The 20981-nt window shown below is 43.5% G+C and overlaps 1 protein-coding gene and 1 long non-coding RNA gene across 4 annotated transcripts in view; one reads left to right on the top strand and one right to left on the bottom strand.

Moving 5' to 3' along the window:
- Positions 1 to 20981, top strand: part of LOC128699921 (uncharacterized) — a gene marked incomplete at its 5' end in the record, with an annotated part of 47782 nt that overhangs the window by 18942 nt on the left and 7859 nt on the right. The window contains 1 exon segment of one of the 3 annotated variants that reach the window (XR_011394269.1): positions 19983 to 20933. Coding sequence is in view for 1 of the 2 variants with exons in the window: in XM_070102481.1 (XP_069958582.1) it covers positions 3674 to 3798 (125 nt within the window). 3 annotated transcript variants of the gene reach the window in all.
- Positions 6609 to 7221, bottom strand: LOC138855113 (uncharacterized). Its single transcript, XR_011394270.1, has 2 exons — positions 7047 to 7221; positions 6609 to 6744 (listed from the first exon to the last, which is right to left on the bottom strand). It is a non-coding gene; the product is annotated as an uncharacterized lncRNA (long non-coding RNA).

Genomic DNA, 20981 nt, shown 5'->3' with positions numbered 1-20981 from the left:
AGTATAGGTGTGAGAGAAGAGTCACCACCATCGCCATATAAAAACCCAGAAAGTCACTCGAAGATCTCGAGAGATCAGTCTAAAGCTCGTACAACTAACGTTGGAGTGTGCTATGGTAAAGAGGTGTCTAAGGTAAGAACCTCTAAGCAGAACCTCAGAGGCACTCGTGCCAGAATATGCGTGTTCTGCGAAGGCGAACATGCTAGCACGAGTTGCTCGGAGTATGTAACACTGAGTAGTAGGCAACAGAGACTAAGGGAGTTGAGACTCTGCTTCAAGTGTTGTGGGGAACACTTTGCGAGAGACTGTGGCACCCAGCTCAGTGAGTGTCGAGTCTGTTGCAAAGGTAAGCACCATACTGCACTGTCCCAATAATTTAAGGGAACCCCATGCTAGTAGGGATATCTCACAGGTAGAGATAGAAAGTGAGTCAGAGCCTGAAATGGTAGCCAGCATGATTAGTGGGAGTAAAGTCTCTAATCCGAGTGAGAATCACGGAGGTGCTGCCCTACCTACAGTCATGGCAAAGGTTGTGAATGGGCACAGGTCCGAAACAACCTGATTATTCTTTGACCCAGGAGCACAAGTATCATTGATAACAAAGAAGTTGGGGGCTAAATTAAAGTTGAAGGCCACAAGGAAAGTTAGTATGATGTTGGAACGGGCTGTAAGTCAGGTCCCACCCAAATCTTATGATGTGGTGGATGTCACAGTCAAATTAGGTGGACATCGAAGAGACATTACAGCCTTGGTGGTAGAGACATTACCCACGGCAATTACAGCGAGAGGTCTTGCTGCAGCAGCTAAGCGATTGAAAGACCTTGATGTGAAGCTGGCAGACCAGGGAATTACCACTGACACAGTCAGAAATGTAGGTATCCTGGTGGGAGCCAATCATACAGATGACTTCCTGTCTACACGACGGACGTTTAAGGAAGGAATTGGTTTATACAGATCCCCAGTAGGATACATCATAGGCGGCAGGATTCCACCTGAATTCCCTGCCACGCCAGATAGAGGAGAAGCTGTTCCCATGATAGCTGGGGAGTAGTGATAATGAATACCAGTATACACGATGAACCGCCAGGGAAGCTGAACCAGGCAGGGAGTGACGAACACTCGGCCACCTTGGGAAAACACTTTTACAGGGTACATAAAGAGGGAGATAGATTGCCTTTAAATCCAGGGAACCTCGTAACAGTGGGAGGAAAGGCTACCAAGGTGTGTGGGCCCACTGGGAGGGCCTGCGGGAGGCAGACTTGATCTAGACTTAGTGCCTACCTTCGCCGGCGGGAGGATGTGGAAATTTATTTGGTCCCTAAAGTTCTACAGGACAGATCTAGCATGGCCATAATGGGACAGCTGAGCTGTCTGGCCCTTAAACCCTCCCAAACAAACAGCATTCTCTCTATTTTGGCATGGATTGTTGGTAGGCGTTTATTTAATTTATAGATTTACCCTTCAGGGAAGGAGTAGGTAGTTTTACTGTTAGAACACTAATATTAGGTTTACTAAGGCAACTGTAGATAATAATAATGTAGACCTAAGACCTTAACATAGGTAGTAATAGGCCGATAATGTAGGCAAACACTAGGTTAAGTTAGCTAGGGAAAACTGGCAGCCCTAGCTTGAATGATGAGGTGCGGGTCTCAAGGACACAATAGCGTCCTTCTTAAGACAGACACCAACTGGACAAGGTGTGCCGTGATCAGCAGACGGCGCCCCCCACGTGTCTTCACATTTGAGACCTGGGGAAATCTGGTAGAGGCACCTCGATGTACTGTAGATGACCTCCTCCGTCAGGCCCATACAGTAAGATAAGACCTCCACTATTTCTCGTAGATTTCTGGCCAGTGTCTGGGGAGATTGTGAGTTGAGTTTTATCTGTGGGCCCAGTGTGCAACAGGCAGAGCATGCCTAGTAAGTACCAGTGTCTCAAGGCAGTCTGGAAGCTAGTGTCCGTGTCTGCATAGTTACACTAGGGGATACATACCCTCTTGGATATAGGAATTTCTGTGGTGCAGGCAGGACACTAATAACGATTGAATAATGCAGGAATTAAGGCTCCCGGTTGCACGTGGTTTCTGAGGGTAAGTCCAGAGGGGCTAAGGCTAAGCTTAGGGAAGTTGAAGATCAGGATAAATGCTGCAACACCAAGTAAGGTAGTCCTTTATACGTGCATGCAGGCGAGTTTCTTGCAACATCAATCATTTGTGAAAATCTGTCCTATAAGCCACTTGTAAGGCTGAGGTACCCACCTCAGAGCTCGATGTCAACAGAGTTTGCCAGGGTAGGTGACTCACTTGGAGGCAGTCCACACAAATTCTCACACACCTTTTTTTCCCTCATCAATTCTATGATTAAGCTCATCCTTCATAAATCCATCCGCCGTCACGTCAACTCCCAAGTATCTCAAAACATTCAATTCTTCCATACTCTTCCTCTCCAATTTGATATCCAATTTTTCTTTATCTAAATCATTTGATACCCTCATCACCTTACTCTTTTCTATGTTCACTTTTAACTTTCTACCTTTACACACATTCTCAAACTCATCCACTAACCTTTGCAATTTTTCTTTAGAATCTCCCATAAGCACAGTATCATCAGCAAAAAGTAACTGTGTCACTTCCCATTTTGTATTTAGTTCCCCATAATTTAATCCCACCCCTCTCTCGAACACCCTAGCATTTACTTCTTTTACAACCCCATCTATAAATATATTAAACAACCATGGTGACATTACACATCCCTGTCTAAGACATACTTTTACCAGGAAGTTGTCTCCCTCTCTTCTACACACCCTAACCTGAGCCTCACTATCCTCATAAAAGCTCTTTACAGCATTTAGTAACTTTATATATATATATATATATATATATATATATATATATATATATATATATATATATATATATATATATATATATATATATATATTCTTGTAGCAAGAACTCATTTAAAATTAAATCCTTTCTGAAATTTTCTTTTATACGTTTAAAGATATATTTTTTCATTAATAATGTAAAAAATTTTAATTTTGCACCAAAAGAATCTTAGAAAACTTACCTAACCTTATTATAACAAGAACAATTTATTTTAGCCTAACCCAACTAAATATATTTTAGATTTGTTTACAGAAATTTAATACTAAACAAGCACAGTGAAATATATTTTTTTCGTTAGGTTCAGAATGATTTTGGCGAAATTATTGCATACACAAATTTTCACTTGTCCTATATGGCAAGATGAGCGTTGCTATTTAAGCCAAGATCGCAAGTTCTGCCTATTCGGCATGACATATATATACAATATATATATATATATATATATATATATATATATATATATATATATATATATATATATATATATGCAAAACAACCACTCTGAAAGAATAGAGAAATTCCAAGCGCTTTCGTGACTACTCACATTATATATATATATACATATATATATATTATATATATATACATATATATATATTATATATATATACATATATATATATATTATATATATATATAATATATATATATATATATATGTATATATATATATATAATATATATATATATATATATATATATATATATATATATATATATATATATATATATATATATATATATATATAGACCATTTGAAAAAACACTCTGTCGCTTTGTTCCAGGCATGATTGTGGGTATAATAGTGTGCGTGTTCATCGTGACTGGCATTATCTGCATTATCTACCCTCGACTTCGAAGTCTCAACACTCAGAAATCTATAAAGCAGCCGCAAGAACAAAAAGATTAGAATGTCACCGAATGTACAATTTCCCTTAATCCACAAATTTTGGATCAGAACCTCTTCAAGGGGGGCTCCTTGTCGTGGTGAAGAGGCTCTTGGTCTGAGGAATTAGACCTGTTCGTCTCCTTCCTCAGACCGAACCTAATTACCCCCCAATCCCCCCTTCCCTATCCCATCCTCCCCTTTTTCCTTTCCTCCTCCTCCTCCCCACCCCTCCTTTTTGCCCTTCCTCTTTTTGGCCTTTGGGATTTTTTCCCACAGGCGCACTAGTTCCAAGGTAGGGGAAAGGGTACCGGGGTCCATCCCATTCCATTGAGGTTCTTGGCGGTGGCGTAGTTTGCCGTGGAATCTAGATCACCTGGGGATGTCCTGATCCCTCTCCGGTATCCCAGAGGGTGGCTTTGGGTGTCTTTCGGGCGACAGATGTATCTCTGGAAGCCACCTTTCAGATTCCGGGGGTGGTGGCCGAAGGAGGTATGCTTTGTGGTGGATATCCAGCCACCCTCTCTTTTGTCCACCGAGGTAGCTCGGCAGATGTGAGGTTGCTATCCAGGATTGCTGGTTTACCGGCATGAAGGGTAGGATATAGCACGGGTTCCATGCTGCATCTGTGTCACTTGTGGTGCTGAGGTCCTCTTTGGCATGGAGGGAGATTTCTGTCCCTTTCATTCCTCCTAGTAACTATCCCTCCCTGGTCCCCCCTTTTTTATTTTTTTTTTTATTTTTATTTTCTTTTCTTCTTTCTTTTTTTTTTCCTCAAAAACAAAAAGAAAGAAGTAGCCTAACCATGGAGTTCCCAATCCATGACCCTGCTACCCCCGGACCCCTTCTTGTTACCGCACCCCGTTCTGGCCTCACCTCATCTTTTGGCCACTCTTTGGACACTCCTAAGGCCCCTGTACCTCTTGCTGGTGCTGTTTTGTCACCTGCTTCAGGTACCGGGGTTTTGACTGACTCCTTCAATTTGTCTGACCTCCACTCTCCTTTGACTATGCTTCCAGCCTCTCCCTCTATGGTGCGGCAATTTTCAAATCGCCAGCCTGTCCCACGTCCGACCAACTCTGGTCCCACTTCAAACGCCAACGACAATCTCCTGATGATGTTACTTCGATACTTTCCCATTCTACTCAGAAAAGACAGACACATCATGCACTCCCTCTCCACACTCAGTTTTGGACCACACAATGGACTAAATTCTTTACTTTAAAACCGACTACTTCTACTGCCTATCTTTCCGACCATAATATTGGCAAAGCGCTCCTATGCCATGTTGGTAGAGATATTTCATTTCATGCTCTCAAGAATGGTATGCGCATCATCACTGTCCAGAATGCTACCCAAGCTCATGATTTTTCTCTCCTTTCGCATATTGATACTACTCCTATCACTATTGAAAAACATCATTGTCTCAATTCTTGTAGTGGTACTGTCATTCTGCCTCATACCATAGTCCAACAGAATTTCCAGACATGTGGCAATGACATTCTTGAACAGCTGGTACTCCAGGACCTCCCAATCCTCAAAGTAGACACTTATGTCCTTCCTGCCCATGGGCAGAGACGATACCCTTGCAATGTGGCTCGATTAACTTTCAACAGCCGTGAACCCCCGTCCTCTGTTTATGTTGCAGAACATTGGTTACAAGTTCGAAAGGTGATCCCTACACCGCAACAGTGTAGAAATTGCTAGCATTTTGGTCACCCAGCGAAATATTGCAGATCTATAGCTGAATGCCCAGTCTGTGGCGCCAATGACCATTCTAATACGTCTTGCAGTCGACCTCCCTCTTGCCTTAATTGTCATGAGGCTCACGCTTCATACTCTCACAGTTGCCAGGTCTACTTAAATGAGCGTGAAATCCATTGCCTCAAAGAAACAGAAGGTCTCCCTTATGCTATGGCAGTTTCTCATCTCCAACTCCAAGGGAGACTACCCCGTGGTGTTTCTTATTCTCGTGTTTCAAAATGTCCCCACACTTCTGGGGTCCTATCTTCTGCAGCCTCCTCTGTTGTTACCCCTCTCATATTCACTTCTGTATATAATTTTTTGCTGTCTTGGGCTCAGACGTCCCTACTTCAACACCTCAGTCTGTTCTGACATCTTCAAGTTCTCACTCACAAGCCCTGGTATCGACAAGATCTCGTACGACACCTAATACCAATCGCCCCTCTACTTCTCAGAAGTCCAAAAAATCCCCTTTGCTCAAATCTTCCTTGCCCCCTCCTTCCCTTCTTCCACCCTCACATTTTACCTTTCCAGTCTCTGTACCTGGTTCTTTCCCTCTCTCTGGCTCTATTACAAGTGTGGAGGTTCAACCCCATCCTCGTTCTGTGCCTCCCTTCCCTGTCCCTTCCCAAGTATCTCCCTCTTCTGCCGCCTCCCAGGTTTCTGCCTCTTCTGTCCCCTCCCACACTTCTTCTCCAGTCCCCAACACACTTTCGTCCCCCCCTACTTTAGTATAGTCCATTACTGTCCCAATCTTTACTCACCCTCCTCCTTCTATCTCCAATATTGTCTCCCATACAATGTCTTTGAATCAGAAACACTTGATGCTATTTCAGAATATACTGCAGAGACTAAACCTTCAATGGACACTGATCCACCTCCTGTTCCTTCTCTTCGCTCTGCTCCATCTCCAAAACTCATTTCTTTGCAACACTCCATTCCTTCGCTGCTTGAATGTCTTCCACCGCATGTAGACTTTTCAAACCCCTCTAGTCCATAGGTGCCCTTCCCTATGGATTATAGGTATCTTCCTCGTTGCCAATCAAGGCCCATTTACAGAGGAATATCCGCGGCCTCAGGGATAATCGGGGTGAGCTTCAGATGTTGCTTTCCAGGTTTTTTCCCTGTTGGTGTTTGCTTACAAGAACCAAAATTACACTCAGCTGTTTTCCAACCTATCTCAGGCTATAATTTATTGTACTCTTCAGATCCTTTCTCAGATGGGACCTTTAATGAAAGTGTATATATTACATCCATTCTTTTTGTCTGCATTTAGCCTTGTCGTAATGATATTCCGTACTGATCTAATGGGTGGTGATCTAGGACCCTTTCATCTACTGCTCATGTCTGTTGTTTTTAGTAACTGAGGGACGACCCCCGTGCTGATAGGGGCTTCTTGTTCTTGATGAACACAGAGTTCCATTCTGGCCCTGGGGCAGAGTGCCATGTCACCTAAGTCATTTGGCGTCAGGATAACATCGGATAGGCTATAATTTATTGTACTCTTCAGATCCTTTCTCAGATGGGACCTTTAATGAAAGTGCCCTTCTTCTGCGCAATGATATTCCGTACTGTCAAATATTTATCCATACCTCACTGCATTACACTGCAGCCCATATCCACTTGAATAAGTGGTTTACAATATGTTCTTTATATCTCTCTCCTTCTCAAGCATTTTCTATCCCAGATTTTGCCTTTCTTGTTTCATCCTTACTACCACCACTTCTGTTACATGGCGATTTTAATGCCCACCATTCCTCTGGATGGGTCTCATTGTGACTCACGTGGCATTCAGTTGGAGGCTTTTCTCGCCTCTCACCCCCTCCATGTTTTAAATATGGGTACTCCCACCCATTTTGATCCTTGTACTCATACTCTCTCTTGCATCGATCTATTGGTCTGCTCTTCCTCCACTGCACTAGACTTTGCCTGGTCTGTTCTACTGGACTTATATGACAGTGATCATTTTCCAATTACTCTTACTTTGCCTTCATATTCACCACCTTTCCGTAGCCCTCACTGGCAATTTGATCAGGCAAATTGGGACCTTTACTCACTACTCACTGCTTTTAGTGAGGTTCCTTCTTCATCCTCCATTGATGAGCTCCTACACCTCTTCTCGACAACAGTTTTAACTGTAGCTTCTCATTCTATACCCCAAACCTCAGGCAGGCATTCTCAGAAGTGCATGCCTTGGTGGTCTCCTGCTTGTGCTCATGCAGTACGTTTGAAACGAACTGCATGGGGCAGGTACCGGTGCAATAGAACCGATGAGAGACTTCTTGATTTTAAGCAGAAGCGTGCAGTCACTCGCCGTGCCATCTGTGATGCTAAACGCACTTGATGGTGAGATTATGTTTCCACCATCACCTCTGCTTCCTCTATGAGTGCAGCCTGGAAAAAAGTGAGGAAACTGAGTGGTAAATACTCTCCTGACCCGGCTCCTGTTTTATGGGTCACCGGTGTTTCTATCAAACCCTCTTGACGTTGCCATTGAAATTGGCACTCATCTGGTCCATATTTCTCGGGGGCTCCATCTATGCCCCTCGTTTCTTTCCTCAAAGTCTGCCAGAGAGTTAGTACCCTTGAACTTTTCTTCTCTCAGAGAAGAACACAATAATGTACCTTTTACACTTTGGGAACTGGAGGCAACACTCTCAGCTTGCCGATCATCGGCAGCTGGGACTGATTCCTATTTTGATGGTACAACATTTAAATCAGTCAGCCCTTGCAGTCCTCTGACACCTCTTCAATCTTATTTGGTCACAAGGAGTTCTTCCCCAGCTGTGGAAATCTGCCATTGTTCTCCCTTTCCACAACCCAGGTACTACGGGACATGATGCCTCCCACTATCGTCCCATTGCTCTTACCAGTGCAGTTTGCAAAGTGATGGAGCATCTGGTAAATTGACATTTAATGTGGTATTCAGAGACACACAACAGTCTCTCCACTTGTCAATATGGCTTTCGTAAGGGCCGATCTACCATAGACCCCTTACTATGCTTGGATACATTTGTTCGTAATGCATTTGCGAATAATTACTCAGTTATTGCCATATTTTTTGACCTTGAGAAGGCATATGACACAACTTCAAGGTATAATATTTTGGCCAAAGCCCACTCCTTAGGCCTCCGAGGCAATCTACCATCCTTCCTTAAAAACTTTTTAACTGACAGACATTTCCATGTTCGAGTCAATAATGTGCTCTCCCTGGGCTTCGTCCAAGCTGAAGGTGTCCCTCAGAGATGTGTTCTGAGAGCAACACTTTTTCTCCTTGCTATAAATGATCTGGCCTCTGTTCTTCCACCCAATATTTGGTCATCACTCTATGTTGATGACTTTGCTATTGCTTGTGCAGGCACTGACTGTCACCTCATTACAGTTTCTCTCCAGCATGCAGTCGACCGTGTTTTCCAATTGGGCCACCATGCATAGGTTTAAATTTTCCAGTGCCAAAACTCATCAAATTACTTTCACTAGATGCTCTGTCATCTCCGATCATTCTTTGCACCTCTATGGCTCCCGTATCTCTGAACGTGATACAGTCAGGTTTCTAGGTCTTCTCTTTGACCGTACGTTATCCTGGAGACCTCACATTACCTCTCTGAAGGCAACCGGTCACAGCCGGCTGAACCTTCTTAAAACCCTTGCTCATCTTTCCTGGGGAGCTGATTGTCCAACTCTGCTTCGCCTACATTCAGCTCTCATTTTATCAAAACTCGATTATGGTGACCAGATCTATTCAGCAGCCTCTCCTGCTACTCTCTCTAGCCTTAACCCCATCCATCACCAAGGATTACGTTTATGCCTTGGTGCTTCTCGCTTTTCCCCTGTTGAGAGCTTCAATGCAGAAGTGAATGTTCCATCCTTGTCTGATCGCCATGATGCCCATTGCCTTCGCTACTGTGTAAGCTGTCACAATCTCTGCAATCCTTCCATTTATAGAATGGTCACCGATATTAGCAGACATTCTTCATTTGTTTGCCGCCCCTGTCTGCTCCATCCCTTCTCTCTTCACCTACATTCACTCTTGTCTTCCCTTCAGTTACGACCTTTATATGTTCATGTAGCATCTCACTTTTCCCTACCCCTCTGGGAAGTTCCAGCTGTTCGAGTCTGTTCTTTCTCACTCCCTTGCTCGAAAGCCCAACTGCCTATGATGGCTTCCCGCTCACTTTTTCTTGACCACTTCCACTCTCATTCTCATGCCATCACTGTGTACACAGATGGCTCTAAGTCTTCTGACAGCATCGGATTCGCAGCAATGTTTCCAGACAGCATCGTGCGAGGGCATTTACTATCTTTGGCTAGCATTTTTACTGCTGAATTGTATGCCATTCTTGCAGCACTTATTCATATCGCATCTATGCCTGTGTCATCATTTGTGGTTGTCTCAGACTCTCTTAGTGTTCTACAGGCTATACAGAAATTTGATACACCTCACCCCCTAGTTCTCTATATCCAACTTTGGCTATGGCGTATCTCTACCAAGCATAAAGATATTGTTTTTTGTTGGGTCCCTGGTCATGTTGATGTACAGGGCAAAGAACAGGCAGACACTGCTGCGTGATCAGCAGTACATGACCTACCAATTTCATATAGAGGTGTTCCATTTCTGGACTATTTTGCTGTAATAGCTACCCACCTTCACACCCATTGGCAACAATGTTGGTCAACTTTACTCAGTAACAAACTTCATTCTATTAAACCAAGCATAGGTTACTGGCCATCTTCTTGTCATCAGTGACGAGGTTGGGAGACTACTCTCTCCCGCCTTCACATTGGCCACACTCGTCTTACTCATGGGTATCTCATGGAGAGGCGCCCTGTTCCTCTCTGTGAGCAGTGTCAAGTTCCCGTATCAATTAGCCACATTCTGTTGGACTGTGCTCTCTATCAACGAACACGCAGAATTTACCTCCAACGTCATCTCCGCTCTACTACTCTCTCTTTACCTTCCCTTCTTGCTGATGGACCCTCCTTTAATCCTGACTCTCTCATTGACTTCTTGACAATGACTGATTTGCTCCACAAACTCTGATGATGATACCTTTCGCACTCCCCTCAGCCCTTTCTACCTCAGTCTCTTGCTGCCCTCTACCCTTTCACCATCCACTGCCCCGCTGTTCTCCATAACCTATTACTCATCCATCTCCCTTTTGCCACCTGATACCCTCGCTTCCTTCCTGCCCTGCAGCACTGTATAACCCTTGTGGTTTAGCGTTTCTTTTTATTATAATAATAATTTTGTATCAGAATAAGGAAGACACAAATTAGGATAATTAAATGTGCAAAAAACTTTTTAAAAGCTTTCAAGACCCAAAAATAAAATGAATACTCTTAGAACAAAATACATGTATTCTTAAATATTGTCTGTTCAATTAATGATGAGCAGAAGTATCCCTTCATAAGCCTGCAGGCCTATGACAGTGCCCCTTGATAAGCCTGCAGGCTTATGACAGTACCCCTTCATAAGACTGCAGGCCTATGACAGTACCCCTTCATAAGACTGCAGGCCTATGACAGTACCCCTTCATAAGACTGCAGGCCTATGACAGTGCTCCTTCATAAGACTGCAGGTCTATGGCACTGCTTCCTCATAAGACTGCAGGCCTATGACAGTGCTCCTTCGTAAGACTGCAGGCCTATGGCAATGCTCCTTCATAAGACTGCAGGCCTATGACAGTGCCCCTTCATAAGACTTCAGGGCTATGACAGTGCCCTTTCATAAGACTGCAGGCCTATGACAGTGCCCCTTCATAAGACTGCAGGCCTATGACAGTGCTCCTTCATAAGACTGCAGGCCTATGACACTGCCCCTTCATAAGACTGCAGGCCTATGACACTGCCCCTTTATAATTATTATTATAATAAAAAAGAAGCACTAAACCACAAGGGCTATACAGTGCTGCAGGGCAGGAAGGAAGTGAGGGTATCAGGTGGCAAAAGGGAGAGGGATGAGTAGTAGGTTATGGAGAACAGCGGGGCAGTGGATAGCAAAATGGTAGAGGGCAGCATAAGATTGAGGTAGAAAGGGCTGAGGGGAGTGTGAAAGGTATCATCATCAGAGTTTGTGGAGTAAATCAGTCATTGTCAATGAGATTATTATTATTATTATTATAATCAAAGGGGAAGCGCTAAACCCGGCGGATTATACAGCGCCTAGGGGGGGGATGTGGAAGGCATTCAGGCTTAATTCGGGGAACTGGAGCACAGATCCAATTCCCTAAATCAAGAGCCCCTCACCAACATCAAGGAACCTTCCTTGAGGGGAAGTCAATGAGAGAGTCAGGCTTAAAGGAGGGTCCATCAGCAAGAAGGGAAGGTAAAGAAAGAGTAGGAGAGAGGAGATGACGACGGAGGTAAATTCTGCATGCTCGTTGATAGAGAGAGCAGTCTAACAGAATGTGGCTAACCGATACTGGAACCTGACACTTCTCACAGAGAGGAACAGGGCGCCTTTCCATGGGATACCCATGAGTAAGACGAGTGTGGCCAATGCAAAGACGGGAGAGAGTAGTCTCCCAACCTCGACACTGATGACAAGACGACCAGTTACCTATACTCGGTTTAATAGACTGAAGTTTGTTACCAAGCAGATTAGACCAACGTTGTTGCCAATGGGTGTGAAGGTGGGTAGCTATTACAGCAAAATAGTCCAGAAATGGAACACCTCTATATAAATCTGGTAGGTCATGTACTGCTGACCACGCAGCAGTGTCTGCCTGTTCATTGCCCTGTACGTCAAAATGACCAGGGACCCAACAAAACACAATATCTTTATGATTGGTAGAGATGCGGCGTAGCCAAAGTTGGATACGGAGAACTAGGGGGTGAGGTGTATCAAATTTTTGTATAGCCTGTAGAGCACTAAGGGAGTATGAGACAACTACAAATGATGACACAGGCATAGATGAAATACGGATAAGTGCTGCAAGAATGGCATACAATTCAGCAATAAAAATGCTAGCCGAAGATAGTAAATGCCCTCGCATGACGCTGTCTGGAAACACTGCTGCGAATCTGATGCCATCAGAAGGCTTAGAGCCATCTGTGTACACTGTGATGGCATGAGAATGAGAGTGGAAGTGGTCAAGAAAAAGAGAGTGGGAAGCTACCATAGGCAGTTGGGCTTTCAAGAAAGGGAGTGAGAAAGAACAGATTCGAACAACTGGAACTTACCAGGGGGGTAGGGAAAAGTGAGATGCTACATGAACATAGAAAGGTCGTAATTGAAGGGAAGACAAGAGCGAATGTAGACGAAGAGAGAAGGGATGGAGCAAACAGGGACGGCGAACAAATAAAGAATGTCTACTAATATTGGTGACCATTCTATAAATGGAAGGATTGCGGAGATCATGAGAGCATACATAGTAACGAAGGCAATGGGCATCATGGCGATTGGACAAGGATGGAACATTCACTTCTGTATAGAGGCTCTCAACAGGGCAAGAGCGAAAAGCACCAAGGCATAAACGAAATCCTTGGTGATGGATGGGGTTAAGGCTGGAGAGAGTAGCGGGAGAGGCCGCTGAATAGATCTGGTCACCATAATCGAGTTTCGACAAAATGAGGGCTGAATGTAGGTGAAGGAGATTTCGACGATCAGCTCCCCATGAAAGATGAGCAAGGGTTTTAAGAAGGTTCAGCCGGCTGTGACAGGTTGCCTTCAGAGAGGTAATGTGAGGTTTCCAGGATAACGTACGGTCAAAGAAAAGGCCTAGAAACCTGACTGTATCACGTTCAGGGATACGGGAGCCAGAGAGGTGCAAAGGATGATCGGAGATGACAGAGCATCTAGTGAAAGTAATTTGATGAGTTTTGGTACTGGAAAATTTAAACCCATGTGTGGTGGCCCAATTGGAAACAGGGTCAACCACATGCTGGAGAGAAACTGTAATGAGGTGACAGTCAGCACCTGCACAGGCAATGGCAAAGTCATCAACATAGAGTGATGACCAAATATTGGATGGAAGAACAGAGGCCAGATCATTTACAGCAAGGAGAAAAAGTGTTGTGCTCAGAACACATCCCTGGTGGACACCTTCAGCTTGGACAAAGCCCAGGGAGAGCACATTATTAACCTGAACACGGAAATGTCTGTCAGTTAAAAAGTTCTTAAGGAAGGATGGTAGATTGCCTCGGAGGCCTAAGGAGTGGGCTTTGGCCAAAATATTATAACTCCAAGTAGTGGCATATGCCTTCTCAAGGTCAAAAAATATGGTAATAACCGAGTGGTTATTTGCAAAGGCATTATGAACATATGTATCCAAGTGTAGTAAGGGGTCTATGGTAGAACGGCCCTTAGGAAAGCCATATTGACAAGTGGAGAGACTGTTGTGCGTCTCTAAATACCACATTAAACGTCGATTTACCAGACGTTCCATCACTTTGCAAACTGCACTGGTAAGAGCAATGGGACGATAGTGGGAGGCATCATGTCCCGTAGTACCCGGTTTGCGGAAAGGAAGAACAATGGCAGATTTCCACAGCTGGGGAAGAACTCCTTGTGACCAAATAAGATTGAAGAGGTGTAAGAGGACTGCAAGGGCTGACTGATTTAAATGTTGTAACATCCGAATATGAATGTCGTCAGGCCCAGCTGCCGATGATCGGCAAGCTGAGTGTTGCCTCCAGTTCCTGAAGTGTAAAAGGCACATTATACTGTTCTTCTCTGAGAGAAGAAAAGTCCAAGGGTACTAACTCTCTGGCAGACTTTGAGGAAAGAAACGAGGGGCATATATGGAGCCCCCGAGAAATAAGGACCAGATGAGTGCCAGTATCACTGGCAATGTCAAGAGGGTTTGCTGTATCAACACCCATGACCCGTAGAACAGGAGCCGGGTCAGGAGAGTATTTACCACTCAATTTCCTCACTTTTTTCCAGACTGCACTCATAGAGGAAACAGAGGTGATGGTGGAAACATAATCTCGCCAGCAAGTGCATTTAGTGTCTCGGATGACACGGCGAGCGAACGCACGTTTCTGCTTAAAATCAAGAAGTATCTCAGCAGTTCTATTGTACTGGTACCTGCCCCATGCAGCACATTTCAAACGTACTGTACGAGCACAAGCAGGAGACCACCAAGGCACGCACTTCTGAGAATGCCTGCCTGAGGTTTGGGGCATAGAATGAGAAGCTGCGGTTAAAACTGACGTCGAGAAGAGGTGTAGGAGCTCATCAATGGAGGATGAAGAAGGAACCTCACTAAAAGCAGTGAGTTGTGAGTAAAGGTCCCAATTTGCCTGATCAAATTGCCAGTGAGGGCTATGGAGAGGTGGTGAATATGAAGGCGAAGTAAGAATAATTGGAAAATGATCGCTGTTATGTAAGTCCGGTAGAACAGACCAGGCGAAGTCTAGTGCAGTGGAGGAAGAGCAGACCGATAGATCAATGCAAGAAAGAGTATGAGTATGAGGATCAAAATGGGTGGGAGTACCCGTATTTAAAACATGGAGGGGGTGAGGCGAGAAAAGCCTCCAACTGAATGCCACGTGAGTCACAATGAGACCCATCCAGAGGAAATGGTGGGCATTAAAATCGCTAAGTAACAGAAGTGGTGGTAGTAAGGATGAAACAAGAAAGGCAAATTCTGGGATAGATAATGCCCGAGAAGGAGAGAGATACAAAGAACATATTGTAAACCACTTATTCAAATGGATACGGGCTGCAGTGTAATGCAGCGAGGTATGAACAGATAGTGGACGGTACGGAATATTGCATAGAAGAAGGGTACCCTTCCCCCTACCTAGGAACCAGCATGCCTGTGGGAAGAATCCTACAGGCAAAAAAGAGGAAGGGAATAAGGGAGGGACAGGGAGGAGGAGGAGGAGGAAAGGGAAAAGGGAGGGTAGGGAGGATGGGATAGGGAAGGGGGGATTGGGGGGTAATTAGTTTTGGTCTGAGGAAGGAGACCATTAGGTCTAATTCCTCAGACCAAGAGCCTCTTCACCTCGCCAAGGAGCCCCTCTTGAAGAGGTGCCCCTTCATAAGACTGCAGGCCTATGGCAGTTCTCCTTCATAAGTCTGCAGGCCTATGGCAGTGCTCCTTCATTCTTTTCTAATGTTCAAAACGTCTTATGACACACAACAATTACACAGACACTCACTCTCCCAGGTAGAGACAGTTCAGTATGAGAGTTAATATCAACACCTTCATGTCCCTGTAAAAACAGACTACTGCAAGACCATCAAGAACTGTGAAGGCCCAGGAAGCTCTGCTTTGCCGAGATAATTCTCTCTCAACCAGCATGGAGCTGCCTTCTCTTCCTACCCCTATAAATACCTCGACTCTTCTATTATTATACTGTATCTGCTAAAGAGGGTCTCAGCTAGAGGTTGAAATATACACATAAACATTCTACCCCTTTTATGTCCCGTGTTTTTCCCCACCACTGGTTACTCTCATTATATTTTGATGTACTATTATAAATGTAACTGATAAATCGCTTAATAAAAATGTCACTGAATATAGTGACGTATTTCTTACCTGTCTTGTAAGATGTTCTCTCTTTATGATTGCTATCATGTTGGCTTCACACCTGCGTCATTATATTGCTTCACACCTGCGTCATTATATTGCTTCACACCTGCGTCATTACTGCTTCATGCCTGCTTTCATGACAGCCTCTCATCTGACTTTATTACAGAATCATGCCTGCCTTTATTATTCCATCATGTATGCCTTCATTACTGTTTTATGCATGCCTTTATTTTTGCTTCACATATGCCATAAACACTTTCACATTTGTATTCATTATTGCTTCACACATGCCTTCATTATTGCATAACACAGTTTGGTAATGTTGTCAGGAAACAGGACAAGAGTTTCCTGACGCGAGTCTTAGTCATATGATGACCTGCAGCTGGAGCTAAACAACTGACCGAAGCTTTCTACTGGCTTACCGATCCACCCCTTTAAAATTTATGGTCATAGTTATAACCAGTCTTCTATTGCCTTACACCTGCTTTCATTATTTCAAACAAGCCATCACTATTGCTTAACACACATCATTATTGCTTACGTCATATCTTCAGTGGTGGTTCAACTTACCAACACAAACAGTAAATGCAGCAATCAAGAGAATGAAATAAAGTATACCTTTTTCTTTAAAATATGTATTACCTATTACCAAACCCCCTTTCTATATACATTTCAAATGCCCCCCCCCCTATTATCATTTACATCTGACACCCCAAACTTACCTACCACACCATTTCACCCACTTCAGTGTTCATGTACCCGACTACAACTACTCAGAACTTCCCACGGTGGCCTTGTGGCTTGATCTCTCACTTCACACACGGAGGGCCCGGGTTCAATTCCCGATGGGGTGAAAACTTTTCGACGTGTTTCCTTACACCTGTTGTCATGTTCACCTAGCAGCAAATAGGTACCTGGGCATTAGTGGACTGGTGTGGGTGACATCCTGGGGGACAAGATTGAGGACCACAATGGAAATAAGACAGACAGTCCTCTTTGATGCACTGACGTTCTTGGGTTATCCTGGGTGGCTAACCCTCCGGGGTTAAAAATCCGAAGAAAATCTTATCTCTTATCTTATCACACACTCAACATCTCCCACAATCTCTCTCTCTCTCTCTCGCTTCTCTCTCTCTCCTCCAGGTGCATAAACACTTAAAATCCACTTTTCTCATCCAACTCTTATTTTAATCCATATAATCCTTGAATGTATGCATTTATATTTCCTCTTCTTCTTCCATAATAGATTCTTCAACATTATTACTACCTCTTCATTAGCTCTAACTCTCTCAAATACACCTTAACTAATCTCATTTATTTCTCCTAAATGAAATTCCCCTACCCCCTTCAGCTTTGTTTCCCTTAGAGCAAGTACATCCAACTTGTCATTCATAACACTGGCAATCATCTCTTATTATCTGTACTACATCCACAATCATTCAAATATCACAGGTTTTCTTATTTTTAGTAATTTATGCAGGAGAAGGGGTAACTAGCCCAGTGCCCCCGGCCTTGTAATCGCGTCTTATGACATGTATGGCTTGTAGAGGATAGATTCTTTTCCACTTTCCCATGGAGATGAAAGAAATAGATAAGAAACCATACCACAGGCGAGATTGAACCCGCGGTCAGAGAGTCTCAAAATTCCAGACCGTCACGTTAGCGACAGTTTGGTTTGTTTGGCATGGTTTGTTTGCAGTCGTGTCATTACGATTTCGTGAGTCATAGATAAGAATAAGAACCAGAAAATAGAAGAAAATTCAGACCGGTGTGTATACATATACGTTGTGGCATGCTAATAGTATTTTACATTTTATTCAGTGTAAATTACAGGGAACAATTGAAGTCCCTTGATTTGTATTCCCTGGAATGCAGGCAAAAGATACATGTTAATACACACTTGGAAAATCATAGAGGGATTAGTACTAAACTTGCACATGAAAATCACTCCCTATGAAAGAAAAAGACTCAGCAGGAAATGCAACATTCCCTCAATGAGAAATAGGAGTCCACAAATACACTAAGAGGCAACACAGTGCATGTCAGGGGCCCAAGACTGTTCAACTGCCTCCCAACGTACGTAAGGGGAATTACGAATAGACCCCTGTCTTCAAGGAGCTGGACAGGCACCTAAAGTTAGTACCTAATAATCCAAGCTGTGGTTCGTACATTGGTTTATGTGTGGCCAGCAGTAACAGCCTGGTTTATCAGACCCTGATCAACCATGAGACCTGGTCTCAGACCTGGCTTCGGGAGCATTGACCCCCGAAATCGTCTCCATGTAAACTCCAGATATGTCACACACCCATAAAGGCATGCCTTCCAACCAGGAAACCAGGTGCTAAGGGTTTAATGATTAGGGGCCCCATTGTTATACCAGTACCTTGGTTCAACCCACCAATCTCAAGGAAGCCTGCCAAAGCTGTGGAGCGATGCGAGATGCTCGTGAAGCAGTTTTGGCAGACTTGCCTTCACTGCTGGTTGCTACAGTTTTCACAGTGTCATGTGCTTACATTTTTGACTTACTGAGCATAGCTGCAAATACTGTACATAGGCTATACAATCACAGTAAATACCAGCTTATTTTGGTGAACGAAATACAATCATTTATTCTCTCTGCTGCCTTTTTGCTCGTTCATAATTGGTTACCATGATATGGCAAGGAGTGCAGGCCAATAGTCAACACTTGTGCTCGTAACATACATGAACATGTATATGCAGTGTGATCTAAGTTTAAGTAAAAGCAGCAGGATGTACCTGTTTTATTGAATGAGGTGACTACTGTGAAAAGCTCTGTTCCACAAGGTACAGTACTTGCTCCCATCCTCTTCCTCATATCTGACAAACTTACACTAAACATTGACAAAACCTACTTCATTCAGTTTGGTAACAGAGCTACAGATGTCCCTCTTAACATAATGATAAACGGATCACCTATCACAAAGCTAACAGAGGGAAAATTCTTAGGAATCCACCTTGATAATAGACTCAAATTTCATACACATATACAACAAATTTCTAAGAAAATTTCCAAGACCGTAGGCATACTATCAAAGATATGGTACTATGTTCCACAGTCAGCCCTCCTGGCCCTATATCACTCTTATTTACCCCTATCTCACCTATGGAATTTGTGCATGGGGCTCAACAACAATTAACCATCTCAGACCACTAATTACCCAACAAAAGGCTGTATTCAGAATGATAACAAATTCCCACTACAGGCAGCACACTCCACCAATATTCAAAACACTAAACTTATTCACCATACAAAACATCCATACTTATTACTGCACCTATTACATACATAGAACACTTAACTCTGATATTAACCCTCCCCTCAAATATCTCCTTGCCAACCTCAACAGAACACATGACCATAACACAAGGCACAGATCACTCTTTGATGTTCCTCGTGTCCATCTCACACTATGTAAAAACTCAGTGCACATAAAAGGCCCTAAAATCTGGAATTCATTACCTGTAAATATAAAAGAAACACTACCTGTTTATAAATTCAAGTCTCTTCTCAAAGATCACTTACTCACCCAAAACCAAATAAATACTGAATAACTGAACCTTATAAATTGTATTTCTTAAATGTTTCTCACAATTATATCACATAAATGTTAAACCTAAGACCCAATCTAACACTGTTATTATTTAAATACACTACCTAACGGAATACTCCATTCTACTGAATGTACAGCAATGTAAGCAACCATATGACCTGTCTTTGTAATACTCATTTGTGCTTTATTGTTATCTGTTTACAATAATGTTTTATCACTGATTACATCATTGCTTAGTTAATCTTACGTTAATTTTAAGCCTGCCCATAATGCTATGCATACAAGTGGCTTTGGCATGCTGCTCTTACCTGTATTTTTTTGTACCTCTGTATGTATGTTCAAATAAATAAATAAATAAATAAATAAATAGAAAGGGATGTAAGCCACAGCATTTTGTCTTCCTTTGCAGATGACACCATGATGGTGGCACTTCTTTTTATTATTTTTGAAAAAAAAAAAAAGAAGGAAAGAGAGGAACAAAAGAGAGGGACAGTTACTAGAAGGCATGGAAGGGCCAAAAGTTCCTCCTTTTATCCAAGAGGACCTCGAGATCGCTAGCAACGCAGATGCAGCGTGGAACCCGTGTCATACGCTACCCTTCACACCAGTAAACCAGCGCTCCGGGATAGCAACCTCACATCCACTGAGCCACCTAAGCAGACAAAAGAGAGGGCAGTTGGACACCCACCACAAAGCATACCTCCTTTGGCTGCCACCTCCCAGAACTGACAGGCAGCCTCCGGAGACACACTCATCACCTGCAGGACACCCTACTGTACCTCTCAGAAATCCAGGAAGAGAGCAGGGCACTTCCAGATGATCCAGATTCCACAGCAAACTACACTACTCTCAAGGGACCCCATGGAATGGGATGAACCCCAGCACTCTTCCCCCTACCTAGAAACCATAATGACAGAGGGGAGGACCCCAAATACTACAAACGGGATGGGAAAAAAGGGAGGGTTGGAAGGGAAAAGGGGGAATGGGGAGAGGGGGATTGGGGGGTAATTAGGTTATGTCTGAGGAAGGAGACCAAAAGGTCTAATTCCTCAGACCAAGAGCCTCTTACCATGCCAAGGAACCCCCCTTGAAGAGGCATAAAATGGAAACCTGTAATTGTTTAACCTAATGGTAGGATTGCTGATGTCTTTTTTTCTGACTCAAACATGCATGATTTCAGGTATGCCTTGCTACTTCTACTTACACCTAGGTCATACTGCATGTGCATGTACAAGCATATATATACATACCCCTCTGGGTTTTTTTCTATTTTTTTTTTCTAGTTCTTGTTTATTTCCTCTTATCTCCATGGGGAAGTGGAACAGAATTTTTCCTCCGTAAGTCATGCATGTCGTAAGAGGTGACTAAATTATTATTATAATCAAGGGGGAAGCGCTAAACCCGGAGG

Source organism: Cherax quadricarinatus, chromosome 81 (genome assembly GCF_038502225.1).
Source record: "Cherax quadricarinatus isolate ZL_2023a chromosome 81, ASM3850222v1, whole genome shotgun sequence".
NCBI lineage: Eukaryota > Metazoa > Arthropoda > Malacostraca > Decapoda > Parastacidae > Cherax > Cherax quadricarinatus.
This window is presented reverse-complemented; position numbering and strand designations above follow the sequence as displayed.